General features: G+C 35.8%; 1 protein-coding gene across 9 annotated transcripts in view; it reads right to left on the reverse strand.

Moving 5' to 3' along the window:
- The window catches only part of Dmd (dystrophin), a 2313977-nt gene that overhangs the window by 543489 nt on the left and 1749851 nt on the right, over positions 1-20637 (reverse strand). For 8 of the 9 annotated variants that reach the window (XM_075957213.1, XM_075957218.1, XM_075957219.1 and 5 more), the window contains one exon: positions 14166-14320. In XM_075957213.1, coding sequence (XP_075813328.1) covers positions 14166-14320 — 155 coding nt within the window. The remainder of the gene's footprint in view (positions 1-14165; positions 14321-20637) is intronic. The other variant, XM_075957212.1, reaches the window with a different exon arrangement.

A 20637-nucleotide genomic window follows, 5' to 3' on the forward strand; every position in this document is an offset into this window, starting at 1 on the left:
CATAAACATGTAACTAGCTACGTGTCACCTCCTCGGAAAAGCTGTGTCTGGCCATCTCTATGAGAGTTTCTTTAAAAAATCTTTCAGAGAAGGCATGATAAAATTGAACTTCAATGACTAACCCAATTTCACTAGGTATATGCCCCCCCCCCAGAGCTGTGAGACTGTTCCACCTTGACTGGAGGTCAGAGAGTTGGAGCTTAGTTTTGCTCTATCGAGTTTGCTGACAACAGGCGTGACTACAAATGAGAGGTTCTGACCTAGGGCATGGTTAATTTGTATTTTGGGTGTAGAGGTGGATCCCTTCCAGCTGGACCAAAGGTCGGAGATTTCAAGTCTATTCCTTGCCTCAGGTTAATGAAGTCTGCTACCCCCTCCCCCTTTCTCTTTTGCAGTGAAGTATTTAAAAATGTGGAAAATAGAGGAGGTAGATTCAGGATTCACCGATTGTCCCTCCCGATGCTGTTCTGTGTTTCCGTCTCTTATTTCTTCTATATCTCTGTTCTTTTTGCCTAATAATTCTAGTCCTCACACTCCTACCTTGTAATGTTCGAGTTTTATCAAAGCTTGTTTTCGACAACTAAGAAGTGCTAAAGTGCTTACAATATGCAAGAAAATTTCAGCTCAAAGAAATGTATTAGTGCCCCTATACCTAAACAACATAAGATATAACCTCAAAAGATGCTTGCATATGCTCCATCCTAGTTGCTTTAAATTCTTTATAAATTACTAGATACAGAACGATTCAGCAAACATTATAATTGGGGATTTGGTGAAGTTAAGTGTGATTTTGAATATTAGAGGATATTTGAGCCACAACAATTACTGCTTTGAATGTGGAATTGATTTCCCAGTTAATTTAAATAGTTTGCATTTTTTGGGGTGAATAATGATGACATGGCTGGAGCCTGAAACACTGGCTTGAGGCAGTGGAGTATTATCCTTTCTTTTCTGGTTCATTAGCCCGTCAGCATGTATCTCAAGGAATCATAGCCTCCATTTTCTTTTTGAAAAGATAATATTGATACATTTCCACCCTCATGAAATATGCTAGTGATTTTTAAGATAGAAAACGTTGAACTGTTTAGCTTGTTAATAAATCCGAAGTAAGGAAAATAAGCAATGATCTATTCATAAAGATCTCTTGTAAATGTGAAATGTTATTTGCGTGTGTGTCTTTGTGTGTGTGTAAAACCTTCTATTACAAGTATCATGCTATTTCAGATGCAGAAGTTATAACACAATCACAGAAAATTCTCAGAGAGACTCGTGAGAGATTTAAAAAATACAGAAAACCTAAAAAGGTGCAACTACATACAATATTAAGTGGCACTGTGGCACCGTGTCTTCGAAGTGTCATAGAATTAGGAAGTGGTATGTATGACTGTAGGCATGGGTTTGCTGTGCTTTGGGTTGAGAAATAGCTAGCAGTGGTAAGGATTTGAGATTCTACTGGGATCAAGAATCTGAAAATGTGCTACAAATGACAAATAATCTGAGACCCAGTTTCTATCCTGCTAGATGGGGCTACCAAAAATCTATTACTGAGCATCATTCTGAACTGCTTGACTGGCCTATATGTGTGTGTCTATGTATAAATGTACATGGTTATTTGCATTAAGGGAGAAAGAATGCATTTTATGAATCTCATTAATACATTTGTGTCCTATATACTTTTAATATAAACTATATATTTACCTTACATAAAAAGTCTTTGATAAAATTAATAAAGCCAAAAATATTCTTAAAATGCAAAATTGATAATTATAGAGATTAAAATTAAGAAAAGTGATGATTATATTTATCAACCAAAATAACTCAACTGTCTCAGAATTAAGTGTAACTATTGAAACATCTTACTGAATACTTGTAAAGTATGTGCAAGATGCAGAGACAAGAAAAATGGAAAATATAAACATAATTTAAAAATAATGTAATGGATGTTGTTACTATCATTGATGCTTTAATTAAAGCAAGTAAGAGGATCTTCCATTTCTTTTCTGTTGTTTACTTTGCTTATTTAGAGAATGTTTCACTATGTAGCTCTGACTGGCCTAGATTTCACTATGTAAACCAGGCTACCTTTATCTTCACAGATATTTTTCTGTCTCTGATTTCTGAGTGTTGGAATTAAATGTTGTGGGATAATGCTCTTGTACACTGTAAAGATTTGTCACTCATATTAGTTTAATAAAATGCTGATTGGCCAGTAGCAAGGCAGGAAGTATAGACAGGGTGAACAGACTGTGAAAATTCTAAGAGGAAAGGCAGAGAGATGTACTCACCAGCCAGATGCAGAAGAAGTAAGATGAGAATGTTGTATTGAGAAAGGGTACCAGGTCACATGGATAAATGTAGTTAATTTAAGATGTACAAGCTAGTTAATAATAAGCCTGAGCTAATAGGCTAAACTATTTATAAGTAATATAAGCCTCTATGTATTTCTTTGGGAATGAATGGCTGTGGGACTAGGCAGGACAGAAACTTCCATCTACAATTAAAGACATGCATGTCCATAGTCAGCTTTTGTTTAATATGAGACACCAGAACAGCAAGTTTTATATGAGGGATTTATCTGATGTGCTTTTGAAGCACAACTCAGGACTGCAGGACTAGATTAGAATGTAATTGGCTATTTGGCAGCACTATCATAAAATTTTTCCACAACAGCAAATCACATACTACATGGTTTTAATGCTCTTCATTTGCATGCTATCCCTGCTACTTAGAAACATTCTAATTTCTTTAGATATGATGAAAGAGAATGAAGAAGGCAGCCACTACTACAAACATTTATATCCAGACAGATCACGACACTCCCTCGACCAGAGCTTTCCTTCTAAATGATGGTAAGAATTTTCATAATTCATAATTACTTGGGAAGTCTAGGCCTCAGAAATATAATAATGGAAGTGGCTTGTAAACTATCTATATAACTCCCCCCCAAAAGGAGCAAAATAATTTTTCTCATAGTGTCTTAAGAAGTATATCTAAAGGAGTTACTAATGGACTGAGTTTTATACACCTATAACCTTTTACTGATTAAAGTAGACTCTAAAGAGAATTTTAAAGAAAGGAGAGTAAAAATAGGCTACTCTAAATTGAGAGTGTTGAAATTGTTACTTCAGAATGATCTGGAGTTTTAATTTTGTGAATTAAATATAGTCAGAACCAATGATATCAATGCCCTAAGGTTAGATGCTAGAGTGGGGAGAAGCAGTACCTTGTGACTTCCCACACAAGAGAGTTGGTTTGAAGCCAACTGCGGCATCATATCAGGCAGGAGGATTGCTTGAGTTCAAGAGCAAACTGAGCTGGACTATTCTGTAAGACCTGCTTCTTTAACAAGTGAGTAAACAGAAACATGTTGTTGAGTTTTAGCCAGAATGAGAGACCTGGTGTGCATTGCTAGCTTTTGCATGTCAAATAAATTCTTTGACATTATGTCAAATCTCTCAGGAAAGATAAGTTCTTATTATTTATGATATTGAATTTCATACATCTGGACAGAAATGATGACAATCCAGTACTGTACTCTGCTTCAGCCATTTCAGAAAGAGAGCTTTTACAATGGGAGTATATCTGTGAGATCCAGGCTGACTGATAAATAGCTGAGGCAAGCAAACAGGGAATAGAATAGTAACTTGGGATTCTACTTGGTTCACGTTACTCAATACTCATCTCCAAACATTAGACAATTTACATTTAGCAACCTGTTCACAGTCTAAGAAAATTTTCAAAGGTTAACATATACTCCATTCTCTGAAAAACAGGCTTTCTTTTACTGTTGATGAACAAAAGACAGAATATATTCAATAATTCTCTCCTTACGTTCTGGGTGCATGCACAGTTATCTGTGTTTTCAATGTGAGCTTTAAGATAGAATCTCTCTCTCTCTCTCTCTCTCTCTCTCTCTCTCTCTCTCTCTCTCTCTCTCTCTCTCTCTCTCTCTCTCTCTTTGGATTCGAGGCAGGGTTTCTCCATAGCTTTTGGTTCCTGTCCTGGAACTAGCTCTTTTAGACCAGGCTGGCCTTGAACTCACAGAGAACAGAGATCTGCCTTCCTCTGCCTCCCGAGTGCTGGGATTAAAGGCATGTGCGACCACTGCCCGGCCAAGATAGAATCTCTTTTTTACCATTTTATGCCTATGTATTATTGGTCATGTATATGACTTAGATCATATACATGTGGGAAGGGACATGTGCATTAGGGAAGTGATTGTGTAATTAGTCTGCCAATCAAATTAGGAACCAAACTCTCCCTTTCCTTGAAACCCATGAAAGAAACCACAAACAATAATTGGGGCCCTTGAATATCTTTCACTCATATAGCTCAATGCTTTCTTACATTCTAATCTGATATTTCTATTATTTCACTTTGAATAAAGTTTCATTACTAATTTTGCAAAATTTTATTTTGTATGAGAGATTTTAAAAATAGACTACTCTAAATTGAAAATGTTGAACTAGTGACTTTTAGAGTCATTTCATTTGAAGTTTTAATATTTGTGATTAAAGTATATTACAAATATATTATGGGCATCCTCCAACACTGTAAGTGACTGTATTTTAAACTCATGTCTTGTTAGCATCATGTCACATTTTTTTAAATAGTTTCAAAGGGCAGAAAGTGTTATTAGAAATTGTTTTTAGAAATTTGGAAACACTCCAAAGCCACATAGTATCCAACATTCATCCACATTTCATTCCATCCACATTTGTTGAACATATCACTAGAAAGCACAAGATACAACCATAACATGATACTAACAGCCTGCTGATAATCATAAAAACAGTCCCAAAGAATTTTCAAAAAGTTAATTATAATTTTTTTTAAATCATGGCATTTGTGAGTAAGGAATTGAAGATTCTTTTCCAACTTTCTCATGTCCATACCCCTTTAAATACACAGGCAGCTGAAAATTTACAAAACTCTATGCTTTTATTCTTTGAAAGTAAGTAGAGATTATACATACTTACTGAATGTTTACTTTTTGCAAAAGTACATGTGCTTTTTAAAATATATCACCTATTTAAATATCATTTGTCAGGTTTGAAAAGGGTTAAAAAAGTAATGCTGGTAGCAAAAGGAATCCAGAATCATAGTTTAAAAGAGGCTTTTTAGATGAGGTGAAAAAGGGGATGAATGCAGGGATTAATTCCTACAGAAATTTTAAAAATTTATAAAAGTAGAAAGCCAATTTTATAATATTTTAGTAAATTAGGAAAGATTGAAGAATGGTAGAATATAATTCTTAGATATAGCGCTTCAGAGACAAGTGAGGTAAGTAAACACAATGGAAACACAGGGGAAAATGTGTTTTATCTGTACAGAATCTATTTTTCATTAAACATTCAGAAGTCTATAGGATATGTGGGTAGAAATGATGGTACGTGAATAAAATATAATTCTGGACATAAGGAGAAAGGTATGATGAATATAAATACTGAGGTTTCTTAATGTTAGTTGAAAACAATACAAAGAAATTAACAATATGCAGGTAAAGATGAAATAGAAATAAGAGACTTGCTAGATTGTATAGAACATGCAAGTCTCTGAGATCAATCACCAGAATAATAACAATAATAAAACACAATAGGGATGACAACAACAACACCTCCAAAATAACACCCAACATTTATGGTAGTATAAAGTAAAAACAAAAGAATCTATAGTGTTATGGTTAGAAATCTCAATTTGCATTCTAAGGAACAGTTATGAGCCATTCTTCAGATCCCTCTAACCTCAAGATTTTGTATAGTCTCTTATTTAGAGGACAGTCCTGCCTGACAGGATGGATCATAGGTATTTCAACAAAACGTGTCTACATCTTCTTAATTCATGTTGTTATTGGGTACTTCCTTACCGACACAGTAAGGAGACCTTCATCTTCTATTTGGAGAGGCTAAAATGTGTGGAATATTTATTGACTCTACCTTCTACCCAAATATAATCCACTGCTAAAACTTGCTGTTTCTGTACTAAAACTAAAATGTAATCTAGCTGCTTTTTCCACACTCACGTTTACCACTCTCCCTTAAAAAACAGTCTCCAAACGTTTTCAGTATTCATTTTTACTCTATCATAATGAAATGACATGGGTGGATATACTTATCACAAAGAAGCAATAAAAGTTTAAAGGTTAAAGATATGTTAATTAACCTAAGTTGATCATTACCCAATGTAAATACAAATCCAAAATCACACTGTGCCTCATAAATATGTAAATTTGCAATATGGTGATAAAAAGAAAACAAAATTTAAAAAATTAATTATGATGGTCATATGTCTTATGGAAAGGATGATATTGTAGAGAGATTTAATGGTTCTGAGGATGTGAATCATGTTTTAATTTTAAGTAAAGCAGTCGAGAAGAGTCATATTAGCAGGAAATCCTATGGGGTTGAAGCATGAGTAGTATTTGTCAGCCAAAGGAGATCGGTGCAATAGGAAAGGATCAAGTGAACATGATGGAGGAGGGTCATCTGTCTATGTGTTACTTTCATTGGTTAATAAAGAAACTGCCTTGGCCCTTTGATAGGATAGAAAATTAGGTAGGCAGAGTAAACAGAACAGAATGCTGGGAGGAAGAAGGGAAGTGAAGAGATGCCATGCCTCTCCTCTCTGAGACGGACACAGGTTAAGAGCTTTCCCAGTAAGCCACCACTTTGTGGTGCTACACAGATTATTAGAAATGGGTTAATCAAGATATGAGAATTAGCCAAAATAGGCTATAACTAATGGGCCAGGCAGTGTTTAAAAGAATACAATTTGTGTGTTGATATTTTGGGTATAAAGCTCACCATGCGGGAGCCAGGTGGGACGAAAAGTAGGCCTGCTTGCCTTATCACTACATGCATGCAGGAGACAATCACAACCTTTTTGGCTAAGTATTTCAACTTTTATTTTGATTGAGAAGATTGTTATTGAACAGTTTCGAGCAGAGTAGTGAAATTCCTTATTTAATCTGATTTTTCTATTTTCCTATCTTATAGGTGTTTTGAGATATACAATAATTATTACCACCCTGATATTGACCACCACATTTCAATGGTGATGATAATTTTCTGATGCACACACATACATATAATCTTAACTCCTTTTCCTATTTATGTTTTCATATCACTCATACACACACATGTATATACACACAAAATAAAACAAAAACAACTTATTAATATCTATTTCCTATTATCTCCTTCCAAGAAAATAAGCCTTACAAGGTTAGGAATTTTCACAGCTATTACCAAGTACCAAGAACTCAACTCAGCCTACATAACAATACTATAAAACATTCATCAAAAAACTAATCTGTATGTTGATAACATATATATGTGTGTACACACACACACACACACACACACACACACACACACACACACACACATATATATATATATATATATATATATATATATATATATATATATGTATAAATCCATTTAGGCTTAATGCTGATTTATGCTTTAAGGAGGATTCCTGGAATAGTATTAAGGAAATGAAATCTCATAAAGTCATCAGCCAGATGGCAGTACTCAGGCCTTTAACAATTAGTTGTAAATATCACATCTAATGTTATATTATTTAAAAATTCATATCTATCTTTAGAGGTTGGAGAGAAAGAATTAAAGCTATAGGGACTCATGTTTCTGACTTATGTTATGAAGAATTCTATATGTAATACGACCGTAGACAATCTGTGTACTAACTTGCGGTTCTACAGTAAACACAAGTTTACTCTTGTGTTTGTTCCTTTCTTGAAACTCACAGCTGTCAAGGTATATTATTAAAATAAAGCTCTTCCAAGTAACATATACCCTTTCTTATCAGTCAACAATTTAAAACTGAATTGAAGATTTATTGCTTTAAATCAGCTTCCAAATGCATAACAATATTGCATAGCATTTATCTGTGTGATTGGCAGTTTCAGTGCATGCAATATCAGGGTTCCTTAGTAGTTTCCAACCTGAATTGTGAGAAATTATGCAATCACAATATCACGATGCTTTTCATAGCAAGTTCTTCAAATATGTAACATTTTTCTCCACAATCCAAATATCAATATTGTCATTCTTGCTTGTTTAACATAAGGTTACATGATAAACAAAAGCTGAAGTGCCATCCTTCCACAGTAACACTTTTTAGGCTTTAAAACTCTAACAGTAGAAAATGGGTAAAATGCATGAAATAAGAAATAGAGATGAGGAGAGGCAGTTGTTACAAAACATATTGTAAAGTAAACTGATCAAATGTGGCAGTTGTTCTTTTGTAAGAAAGAAAGTACATAATTATTTAGGAAAGTACCTGAAACTGCTTAGGTAATATAAGCAAAGCTGTTTTGTGGTAGGACTATAAATAGAACTTTCTGTAGTGATACAAAGTATTGCTCTTTATACTCCCCAGTTGAGAAGCCATTACAAAGAAGTACTTTTAACCATTTAAAAGACGGCCAGGAGAACCAACTGAATCTCATGTTATTTTTAGAAGCAATTAAATGTGAATAAACATCTACGCCTGGTAGCTATCTTATGGAGCAATCCAGACAAAGAAGATGATAATTTACTTAATTTCTGTGTTCAACTGGGTAAGCTGTTAGACAACAAGACCAAAATGCAAAAGATCATAATGAAGAGTATTCTTGTTTTTATTTACTTTTGATAAGGTCTATAACATTACAAAATAATGGAAATTATTTTAAAAAAGGTTCTAGAGTTTAGTGTGTACAAAGGATACACAGCAAATATACAGTGTAGGTTTCTTTTTTATTGATTTTATTGAGCTATACATTTTTCTGCTCCTATCCCCTCCTCTTCCCTACCTTTCAACCCTCCCCAATGGTTCCCATGCTCCCAATTTACTCAGGAGATCTTGTCATTTTCTACTTCCCATGTAGATTAGATCCATGTATGTCTCTTAATGTCCTCATTGTTGTCTAGGATCTCTGGGATTGTAGGCTGATTTACTTTGCTTTATGTCTAAAAACCACTTATGAGTGAGTACATGCAATAATTGTCTTTCTGTGTTTGGGGTACCTCGCTCAATATGATGTTTTCTAGTTCCATCCATTTTTCCTGCAAATTTCAAGATATCATCAGTTTTCCCTCCATTGTGTAAATGTAACACATTTTTCTTATCCATTCTTTGATCCAGGTCAGTTATGTAAACTATCATATCATCAGCAAATAGTGAGAGTTTGACTTCTTTTCTGATTTGTATCCCCTTGATCTCCTTTGGGTTAACAGATTGGACACGATAACAGAATTTGCTGCATACAAGAAACACACTTCAACCTCAAAGACAGAGTAAAGGGTTGGGAAAAAAATTCCAATCAAATGGACCTAAGAAACAAGCTGCTGTAGCTGTCCTAATATCTAACAAAATAGACTTCAAATGAAAATCAATCAAAAGAAAAAAAGAAGGACATTTCATATTAGTCACAGGAAAAATCCATCAAGAGAAAATCTCAATACTGAATATTTATACCCCAAATACAAGGGCACCCTAATATATAAAAGAAACACTTCTGAAGCTTAAATCATACATTAAACCCCACACACTTATAGTGGGAGACTTCAACACTCCACTCTTACCACTGGACAGGTCAGTCAGACAAAAAATTGAAGAGAGAAATAAGGGAAATAGCAGACATTATGACTCAAGTAGACTTAACAGACATCTATAGAACATTCCATCCAAACATAAAAGAGTATTCCTTCTACTTAGTACCTCATGTAACCTTCTCAAAAATTGACCACATACTAGGTAACAAAACAAACCTCAAAAGACACAAAAAATTGGAATAACCCCGTATATCTTATCAGATCACCATGGCTTAAAACTAGAATTCAACAGCAACACTAAATCCAGAAAGCCCACAAACAGATGGAAATTAAACAATGCTCACCGGAGTTATCAATAAGTCAAGGAAGAAATAAAGGGAGAAATTAAAGACTTCCTAAAATTCAATGAAAATGACCACACAACATACCCAAATTTATGGGACATGGAGAAACCTGTGTTAAGAGGAAAGTTCATAGCATTAAATGCCAACATAAAGAAGCTGGAAAAATCCCACTTTAGTGAATTAACAGTGTAGGTTTCTATATGAAGGATTAGGAGTCAATGGAGAATCACAGAATCTGTCATAAAGATCAGAGAAATCATCGTGCTCAATTGGCCCCTTGTCACTATAACCCCCTACCAGTCCACCACTTGCGTGGTAATTCTTCAAGAAACTTAATGTTTCCATCCTCATTGTGGCAGATATTCTCTATTGACTGGTCAGACTCCACCTTCTCAGCCATAGGGCATGATCCATAGCACAGTGTTAGCCATTACGTTTTTGAAGAATTATTGCTTTCTTAAGCACTATGTCCTCTCATTCCTATTCTTCCTGCCGGAGTATGCATTTCTGAGGAGATGCTAGGAAGCTGATAGTGCTGAACCACTGAATCCATTTCAGTACCTGCCTACTTCTGACACCCTCACTATAAGAGATCAATTGACCTCTGTTTGATAAACATCTGATAAATGTATTGCAGTTTGGAACCGAAAAGCAAATTCAATAGATGTGGTTTATTTCATTGTTGAGTTACTGTCATAAGGGAACAGTTGAATTTTTTTTATTTAATTTGTTTATATTTTCACACTTTATATGATGTGTTCTGATTACTCTGACTTCCTGACACCTCTTACCTACCTCCTGCCTCTGTCAACCATCTCTCTTCCCTGCCGTTTCCCTTTCCATCTTCATTTATTTTTGTTTTGTTTGGAGAGCCAATAAATTTAATGAGGGCCATCTGTGTGACCTTGGGCTTGGCATTCTCATTTAGAACCTGGTGGGCTCACCAGTGCTTTTTTCATTTACCTATGTAATCAGAACAGGTTTCAGGCGTAGCATTGTGTGCTGAGCTAAGTGCTTGGTGATGTGATGGTGGACAGCTGCTGATGTGCTTTCAATAAGGAGTCAACATTCTCAGAAAGCAAAACCCCGCAAACACTGAAACATAGTGTCATGAGATAAACACTAAAATAGCGTGGGGTCTTATTATTGACATAGAAGACTTCGTGAAGCAATTAGCATCGAAACTAAGACCTTGATAATGAGCAGAACATAAACACCCAAAGACTGAAGAAAGTGTACCAGTCAGCAGGTAACAGAGAAAGCATAGCTAAAAGGAAGTGAAAATAGGTCACCATCAATTGTGTGAGGCCAGGTGGAGAAGGAGCCAAGTAGAGCAATCAATTAGGCTAGAATTTTGAGACAAGGCCAAATCTTACAACACAGCATAGACTGTGCTTTAAAATCAACAAATATGGGCTGGGTATGTAGCTTATGGGAAGAGTATATGCCTAGCATGCACAAGAATTTGTATTGCATTTTCAGAATGGAAAAAAAATAATGAATAAATTAGAAATATCATTAAAATAGGGAGGCAAGTGAACTACAGGAATTCAATGAGTGAATAACAAACACCCCAGAGTCTACATGGAGAAGGGGTTAGAAAGGAGGAGGACTAGAAATGAATCAAGTATGGTCATTTTCACAATTTAAACAAGACATTGTGGTAGAGGAGAAGAGACCGAGAAAGGAGACTGGCTTTGAAAGATATATAGATAGCAAATAGTTTTCCTAAAGCTTAACAATGATATTTGTAGAGGGAGGGATCGAGTGTGTCTCCTAGATTCCCAAAACAAACAGCTGAATGAGGTGCAGTGCTCGTTGGTTAGGAATCATAGGGGGGAATAGTTCCATTTGGAGAAAAAGCTTGGTGCAGGGGAAAGACGAGTTCAGTTTTGGATACATTCAATTTTAAGTTCCTGTGGGAAATTAAAACAGAAAGTAAACAGTAGGACATACTGGTCAACAATTGAAGAGTGTCTTCAGTTGAAAATATTGATTGGACGTCATCATCATATGACTGAAAACACACAGATCGATACACATCACAAGGGGTATAAGTAGCTGGAGATAAAAGGGAAGATACTTGAGACATTCATCAAAAGTAGCTTGGTGAACTGTAGATTGTGAATGGGCTGAGAATATAAACAGAGATGAAGACATTGAATTTGTTATTTACTCATTGGGTAAGTAATTTGTTCCTCCCTAAGTAGGCAGTTTTTTAATTTTGTTTTTGAGACAGGGTTTCTCTGTGTAACATGCAGTCCTGAAACTTGTTTTGTAGACCAAGCTGGCCTCAAACTCACAGAAATCCACCTGACTCTGCCTCCTGAATGCTGGATTAAAGGCATGTGCCACTACTGCCTGACCTAAGTAGGTAGGATTTTGTTTATTGTTTTTTTGTGTTTTTTTTTTTATTTTCTAGTTGTTGTTTTTGGAGAGGGAGTTTAAAGACAGGATTTCTCTGTAGCTTTGGAGCCTATCTTGGAACTAGCTCTTGTAGACCATGCTGGCCTCAAACACACAGAGATCCTCCTGCTTCTGCCTCCCGAGGGCTGGGATTAAAGGCATGCACCACTACCGCCCAACGTAAGTATGGAGTTTTTAAGAAATGAAGCCTACAAACCAGAATCAAAAGCCATTTTCCCAAAGAATCCAAAGACTTTTCTAACGTGAAGAAAGACCTGAGACAACTACAACATTATGGATCATGAAATTATGAAAAGAAGGGCCCATGAAAAATCACAGTGTAAATAGACTAGACCAACTCCCAAATCTCTATTTTTTCATGAGCAAGAAGCTTTCTTCCTCATCCATTCATAGTTTATATCCCATAAATTCACCACATTACTACTTGATCTTAACTCCCTTACCCAAAGAAATGTCTGTTTGAGATATTCCCTGTTTGACAAGCCTCAGTGTTTCCTGTGGGGATCTAATGGTTAACAATTTAGTACCAGTTAGTTTTATTTGGATACTTCTTTCCAAACCTACTATGTCCTGGTTAACAAAACAGTTAACACATCGGCACTTGCAGAAGACTGACCCTAGACCCTGTCCTGAGAGGAAAGAGGAACTAGGCCAAAGTTTTCCCCTAGTATTGGTCCCTTTTTAAAACGTGTTCTTTCTTCACTGGGGTCCTTTGGATAGGGTTCCAGTGTAACTTTTCAACTTTAGATTGAATCTTCTTTCTGGAATTCAGTACTTTATTTCTATGGTCACGAGCTTAATCAAACTCCCTAGGAATTTTCACTTTCCATCCCTAGTTCAGGTTTGCATATAAATAGCTCATTACTCCTAAGACTTTTTTCTCGTAGTTTAAAATCTATTTTATTTTTCCCCTCCATGCTAAGATTTTTCTCCAAATTAGAATTGCCTAACTGACTTTTCTGGTATTCATGGGATTTACTTTTCTCTCTTATCCTGCTCCTCATTATACAGGTACAAATTTTATGTTTGCCTCTGTTTGCATGCACAATTAAAAAGAAGAGCCCAACAATAATTAATCTATAGTAGCACACTCAAGGTAAAACTTTGTGCAAAAAGAATCATTATTTACCAACTCCTTATTATATAATCTGCTTTAGCATGAGCGGTTGTGTCAAAGAAAGGGGACAGTTTTAGCCCTCATTGTCTTTAGATTCATTTGTGAGACAAATAAAAAATAATTAATTATGAGATTCATGTTTTATTAATAGAGTACGCATCAATGTAAAAAAAGCCCAACAGGGTTAAAATAGTTGATAAGAAGATGGGACCTAATGTGAAGAGGTAGTACCTCTAAGAGCAGTTAATTTTTATACTTTGCATATCAAGTCTTCGTTGGTAGCTGGCGAATCTAGTCATTGAGAGTTGCTTATTCCATCAATGGATCAACCACTCAGTTCAAAATTGGTTGGTACTATAGGAAGGAGGTTGAAACATTCAAAGCTGGGGCCGAAGTGGAGGAAGCAGCTCACTTAACATATGACCTCCAGGGGGCGCTTGACCCCAGCCACTTCCACCGCTCTTCTCTGGTTTTGTTTTTGATTAATTGCTTAGCTCCACCATTGTCTTTGTTATTGGGGGCAAATAATTTCACTTCACCAAATGCCAGTCTTCTTCTCATTAAAACAGGACAGGAAAGCCAAGCTTTTGAGTTGAATTAGCGTTTGTCATCTCGTATTATCCCCAACTGTAGTTTAACAGAGCAGTCCTGTCCCGGCGGGGTAACTGCTCCTTTATTACAGTTGACAAATTGTTTGAGATACAAAGAAGTTCTTACCTTTTATGAATATTTCCCCAGGAAGCATTGATATTCTCTGTTATCATGTGTACTTTTCTGGTATCATCTGTAGAATAGTCCCGAAGAAGTTTCAGTGCCAAATCATTCGCCACGTCCACCTTGACCTGCCATTGGCGGAGGTCTTTGGCCAACTGCTATAGGTGTGCATAGAAAAAAATTAATGTCACTTTTCATCCAGCGATATTCCTAGGTGGATACCTCTAAATATTTCATAAATAGTTATTGATTCTTCAGGTCACAGCATGTCTCCTCAAGCCACCTGTCACGTGAGTCAATCAGCTATCATGATGTAAATTAACATGCTTTCCATGATGAGATTTCAAATGCAGGATCTTAAGCATTCACTCCGTTCAGGAAATTCAATTTAGTACCAATAAGTTGGTAATAAAACAAGCTTAGTTTTTTAATCATAGGAAAGAATAAATTATAAAAGACTCATTTGTAATTGCTTAGAATGTGACATAGAACAAAATCATGTGGACGTTTCTGGTATCATCTGCAGAATAGTCCCAAAGAAGATCCAGAGCCAAATCATTTGTCACACATCTACTGTTATCTGCCACAAAACATGCATTTCCTCCCTTCATTAACTTGTTGAATTGTTTATGTAATTAGTGCCATCTACTGGCATTTAACAAACTCTGCATACTGAAAATGCTGAACAAAAAGAGGACTGTTACCACACAGTTTCTGAAGGATTAAAATATTTTAAAGATCCTCTACTTTAATATTCGAATACAAGGCAAGATATAAAACTCTTTCTAAACCAAAAAAAAAAAATGAAGAGTTTTTCTTTGTTTGTTTTTGACAGTTGAGTGCAATCCAATCAGCCATTTCTTCATTGGAAAGAAGTCACCCAAGGTCATGTACATATGGAAGCATATCAGGCTACCACTTCCACATGTTGTCGAGATCTACACATTAAGGTAGAATTAAAGTGTTAAGAAATTTATGCTTAATACAGTATGGAGGGGGGAAGGTATAGGTGCAAGAATAGAGAAATATAAACAGGCAATGAAATGAAAGTGGCAGAATAAAGTCATTTATAAAAGAAACTTAACTTCCAAGTAATATAAATTATTAAATCAAGAAGGTATAATTTGACAATAGTTAACCAAATTTCATATGGGGGAAGACTAGTGAAATCCTTACATTCTATTTTTGGAAACATAATATTATAACAATTTGGCAATAAACACCAAGTGACCCCATAATAGCACTTATTATTTTTTACCGCAATAAAATATTCAAAAAGGTAAGTGTATTATAACATTAAAAATTTCACCAAAAGACTGATTTTAATATTTACTCAAGATGATATTAGAAAATAATCAATAATGTGTATGATAATCATGGTAAAGAGAATATGATTGGTCTGTGGCTGTAACTCAGTGGTAGAGTTCTTGTTCAAGGCTGAGGTCCAATCCCTAGTGCCTAAACAAACAACAGAGACAACCACACTTTTCTTGCAGCAAAACAGAATGCATTTTTAAAAACTCAGTATGAACAGAAGAAAAATGATCATAGAAGTTTCTGAAAGTAAGAGACATTTTTTTTGGATTTGTGAGACATTTTTATTTAATATTTTTTGTTTTGTATTAGCATGATGTTTATATGCACAAAAGAATATCTTGGTATTTTGGTATAATTCAATGCATTTGTTTGGACTTCTATCCCTCACAAAGTTAGAATTTTTATGTAATCCACCATTTCTCACTTAATTAGAATATTCTATTTTGGAATCAGGTAAATTGTAGCACTTACTGTATAGAGCAAATAGATTCAGCTTATCAAGCTATTATTAAAATACTAAAGTGCTGTGAAAGCAGAAGGGAGGAAATAGAGTGAGGTAATGACAGAGAGAGGAAGAGAGGGCCTCTCTTTTGGCACAGAACATGGTTGTTGGTATCACAAAACACCTGAAATCTATCCTTGTGACATGTCAGTCTTTCTTCAACACTTCTTTTACCAAGAACTGCTAAACTGATAAACAAGAAATAGTTCCTGTTTCTACTTTGCAGATTCCCATCATAAGTACAAGCTATGTGGATGTGAATTAATCCCACGAGTGCTTCTCTTTCTAAAAAATTCCTCAAATACAAAATTTTCTTTTCATTTCTTATGTTTAAGCATATTGAAAGTCTTCACGAATCTTGAGTATTAATTTTTATTTTAATGTTTGTCTTCTTTGACTTTATATATGTTATATATATATATATATATATATATATATATATATATATACATACATAAACATATGAAGTCAAGTTGAAGTGTGGGTTATAGAATGTACCTGCTGGGTAGCCATGATGAATTAATTGCTTAAATATTATATGACAAAAGGAAAAGCTATCCATGAGTCAGCTTTCTCCTTTGTTAAATGTGAATATTTTATCTACACTGAGAGAAGAGTACGTGGGAAAATGCCTGGAAGAAAAATTGCAAGAAAAAAATCATGTAAAACAAAGCTATCTGCCATAGTCAAAGACTTAAATAAATACTACCTATCACTATAATTACTAGTGCTGTGATTACCATGACTGCTGTTAAAATCTCATGTACAGTCACAGTGAGAGTCCCTGCTGAATGCAAAAGAAATGGCTTCCTATTTTATAGGCATTGTAGGGACACAACAGCTGGATATGTTCCTCTTTACCTTAGAAGATAAAAGAGAATAGATAGCTATAGAAATAAAATTGCAATGTTATTACAAAACTTTTCTTATATCAGGTGATTGGGGATACTTACCTACCAGTGAAATGAATACTTGTCCAAAGTAAACTTGCTTTTGGAAACTCTAAATCAATGTCTCAAAGGATCTCATGATAAGCTGTGAGGAGCAACAAAAAGCCCCTTTCCAAGGTTTGCCTTGTTTGCTTATTGTCTTACAGTTTTATCATAAGGAACGGAATAACTTTGTATGTCTCTGTTTTATTTTCTCAAAAAGAGGATGGAGCTACTAAGTGCCTGTGCATCAAGCATGTTGTGAGAAGTGTGCAAAATCAAAATCAAATTGTTCAGAAAATTAGAAAACAGGATCTTAATACTATGTACACAGCTCATAAGTCAATAATAATCAAATTAAAAATCCATAGGCTCTTAAAGGGTATGCATAGAGTAAGGGACTAGAGGGAACAGGTCCATCTCCTTAGGAAAGGGAAATAAAATATATAGATATGGATGGAAGTGGGGACAGAAATGAGGGGGTCAAGTAGGGAGGGAGAAGGAAGGGAGAGTTGTGACAGGGGATACATAGAGAGACAGCTAAAATTAAGTGACATTTGAAGAGTAGTATGGAAACCTAAAACAGTCAAAACTTCCTAAAATATATACATATATGAAGGTGACCTCAATGAAACTGTCAAATAATTGGGAGAGACAGAATCCCAACTGCCATCTATTGCCACCAAATAAAGCTTCCAGTACCAGAATTTTGTTACATCTAATTGCATCGTTGGTCAAAGAGTTCCCATGGGAATTTCCAAACAAGATAGGCTGTTGCTAAGACTATAAGTTGCTCTTCATAAACTGATAGCAAGGCTCTGTTGCTGAAGATAACACCCACAAAACTCATTGAATACGGATGTGTTGAATTGGTGCCTACATAGAACCTTCACCACTATGTTCCAGGTCTTTGGTATATATATATACTGGCACACTGTGTAAGGAGAAATGTAAGCACCAGCACCAAGACATCCTCAAAGCCTTTATCCACAATGGTGTACTACCTCTAAGATATGTTAAGGCAATGGTAACATAAAACTGGTGAGAGTGATCAACCAACAACTGGTTTGACTTAAGGACCACTCTATGAGATGGAATCCATACCCAATCCATACATTCTTTAGTTGACCAAGAACCTGAGACTAGATAGCCAAGGGACTTAGGGTAAAACCAAATAATACCTGTCTAAAAAACAAATCAAAACAAAAAGAACAAGAAAAACCCCAAAACTCCTCTGAAAAACAAAACAAAACAAAAAGGAGTCATAAAACGACTCTGCTATACTCATAGATCAGAGTCTTGCTCAACCATCATCCTGTAGCCGATAAGAACAAATACAGAGACCCACAGCCATACAATATGCAGAGTGAGAATCCTTGAATCACCCAGTCGTAACTGGGGTGTCTTCATCAATTCCTTCCTTTCAGAGCTTAGGGAAACCACTAAAGAAGAGGCAGAAAGACGGTAAGAGCCAAAAGGAATGAAGGACACCAAGAAAACAAGGCCCTCTCAATCACCATGAGCAGAGCTCATATGAACTCCCAGAGACTGAAGCAGAATGCACAGAGCATTCATGGTCTTCCCCAGGTCCTTTGCATTTACATTATGACTTCCAGTTTAATGCTTTTATGGAATTGCTGAGTGTGTGAACGAGTGGATCTCTGATTCTTGCGCCTTTTCCTTGGCCCTTTTTCTTCTATTGGTTTATCTTATCCAACTTTGATGTGATAGTTTTGTTCTATCTTATTAGATATTATTTTGTCATATTTAGAAATGATTAAATACATACATACATGAATGAAAACCTAGCTGCTAGACAAAAGGTTAACCCATGGAACTGTCATTTAAGCCTGTTTGTGAGAGGAAAAAAATAAATTTTCTTGAATATACAGAGTATGTGAACCAGGAGCAGTTGACCAACATACAATGGACTCCACAGTTTATTTTAGAGTGTTGCTTTATTGGTTTTGGTGTTATATTTTCTTTTTGTTTATTGAGAAACAACTTTAAGTTAGATGTGTATGGAATGGGAGAGGATCTGGAAGGACTTGAGGGAGGGGAAAACACAATCAAAATAAATTTGAATTTAAAAAATGTTCTATATAATAAAATATATAAAAAGCTTTTGGTTGTTGAATATTTGTCATTCTATCAGGATATTGTGTGCATGTCTCTCTCTCTCTCTCTCTCTCTCTCTCTCTCTCTCTCTCTCTCTCTCTCTCTCTCTCTCTCTGTGTGTGTGTGTGTGTGTGTGTGTGTGTGTCTTGAACCAAGGGATTTATGGAAAATTTTGGTTCTATTAGCTAACGATCAAGAACTCATTATCTCTTAGATCTATCTTCTGTTCTTGCTCCGCACAGTAATTTAGATGGAGTAACCCTGGTAAGAAATCTGTTTTCCCCAGTTCCTTCTGTGCGCTGTTGTCTTGTTGGATCAGGCCAATAGTAAACAGTGCCATAAAACAGAGTAGCAGAGAGGTGGGGTTGCTTCAGCCTAAGAATTTCTCACATGCACTGTGTAGCCATACCACTGCTGGAGTTAGCATCTGATGGTTATGGTTTTTGGGCATTTGTAGCTCTGAGTTTTCAGATTTTAAAGTGTTATCATCTTCTTGAAGTTGTTAAATCTGGAGTTACCTATCTCCTGTTGTGTTTTTCAGCTTCTTCAGTAGCTATAGACCCACTTCTTAGAATTACACTTCTGTTTGAAATATTTGCTGTGGTATCCAGACTCCATCCTGACAATATCAACAGAACGGAATGTCACAGCAAATGACCCTACCTATGCTTCCACAGAGGTCATTTAATACACCAATCATCAGATTCATAGAATATAAGACTTTCCACCTGTTCAGTCTCAGGAGACAACAACTATTTTGTTCCTGAATGCTAATTTCAGCATCTGGGTTCACATAGGGGCTCTTCCTCCATGTGCTCCCTTTGTCTTTGTGTTTCAACTACTTCCTGCTTTATGGGGTCCTTCTCTGCAGCCTTCAATCAATAGCGACTATTTCTTCTTTAAACAATAGATTGTGACTGGGCTTATTGTCTTTCCTTTTGCAGTTATACCATTCAGAAATTACTCATTGCTTCCACTTCTGTCATGCAATTCTGCCTTCACCGTTCTAAGAAAACTGTTCTGACAGACATAACTGCAACAAAATTGATTACTGTCCTAAATTCATCCTTGAAAGTTGATTTATCTATTTGTCTGTCTGTCTGTGTGCTGTGTAAGCCAGGCACATCACGGTATGCATGCTGAGGTCAGAGGCCCCTTCCACCTTGACAGGTCCTGTGGATTGAGTTTAGTTCATCAGGCATGGTGATAAGCACTTTTATCTGCTAAATCATCTCACTGACTTTATTTATCTCTGCCTGCAAACTCTGAAGTTTCTCCCACAGAAGGCTAAGTTTAGCATCTTACCATAACGTTGATCTTGACCATGTTGCTTCGTCTAATTTGAACAAGAAGTTAACGGGACCAGAGGCTTAAAGTGTGTTTTCAGTGCATATACGTCCCCACCACCATAAGACTGATTTGCCCTCAGCTAGCTTAATGATCTGAGCGAGAGGATATTGAAATGACACGTGGTAGCACAGCTACTACAATCCATCTGAAGCCCCTCTCAAGTTGTAACCTAATAAACAGGCAATGCATACTTATTTTTGTCGGATACTTGCATTTCAAGGTTGGTTGTTACTGAAACTTTTGGAAGGAAGTAGTTAAC

Source organism: Microtus pennsylvanicus, chromosome X, assembly GCF_037038515.1.
Source record: "Microtus pennsylvanicus isolate mMicPen1 chromosome X, mMicPen1.hap1, whole genome shotgun sequence".
Taxonomy (NCBI): domain Eukaryota; kingdom Metazoa; phylum Chordata; class Mammalia; order Rodentia; family Cricetidae; genus Microtus; species Microtus pennsylvanicus.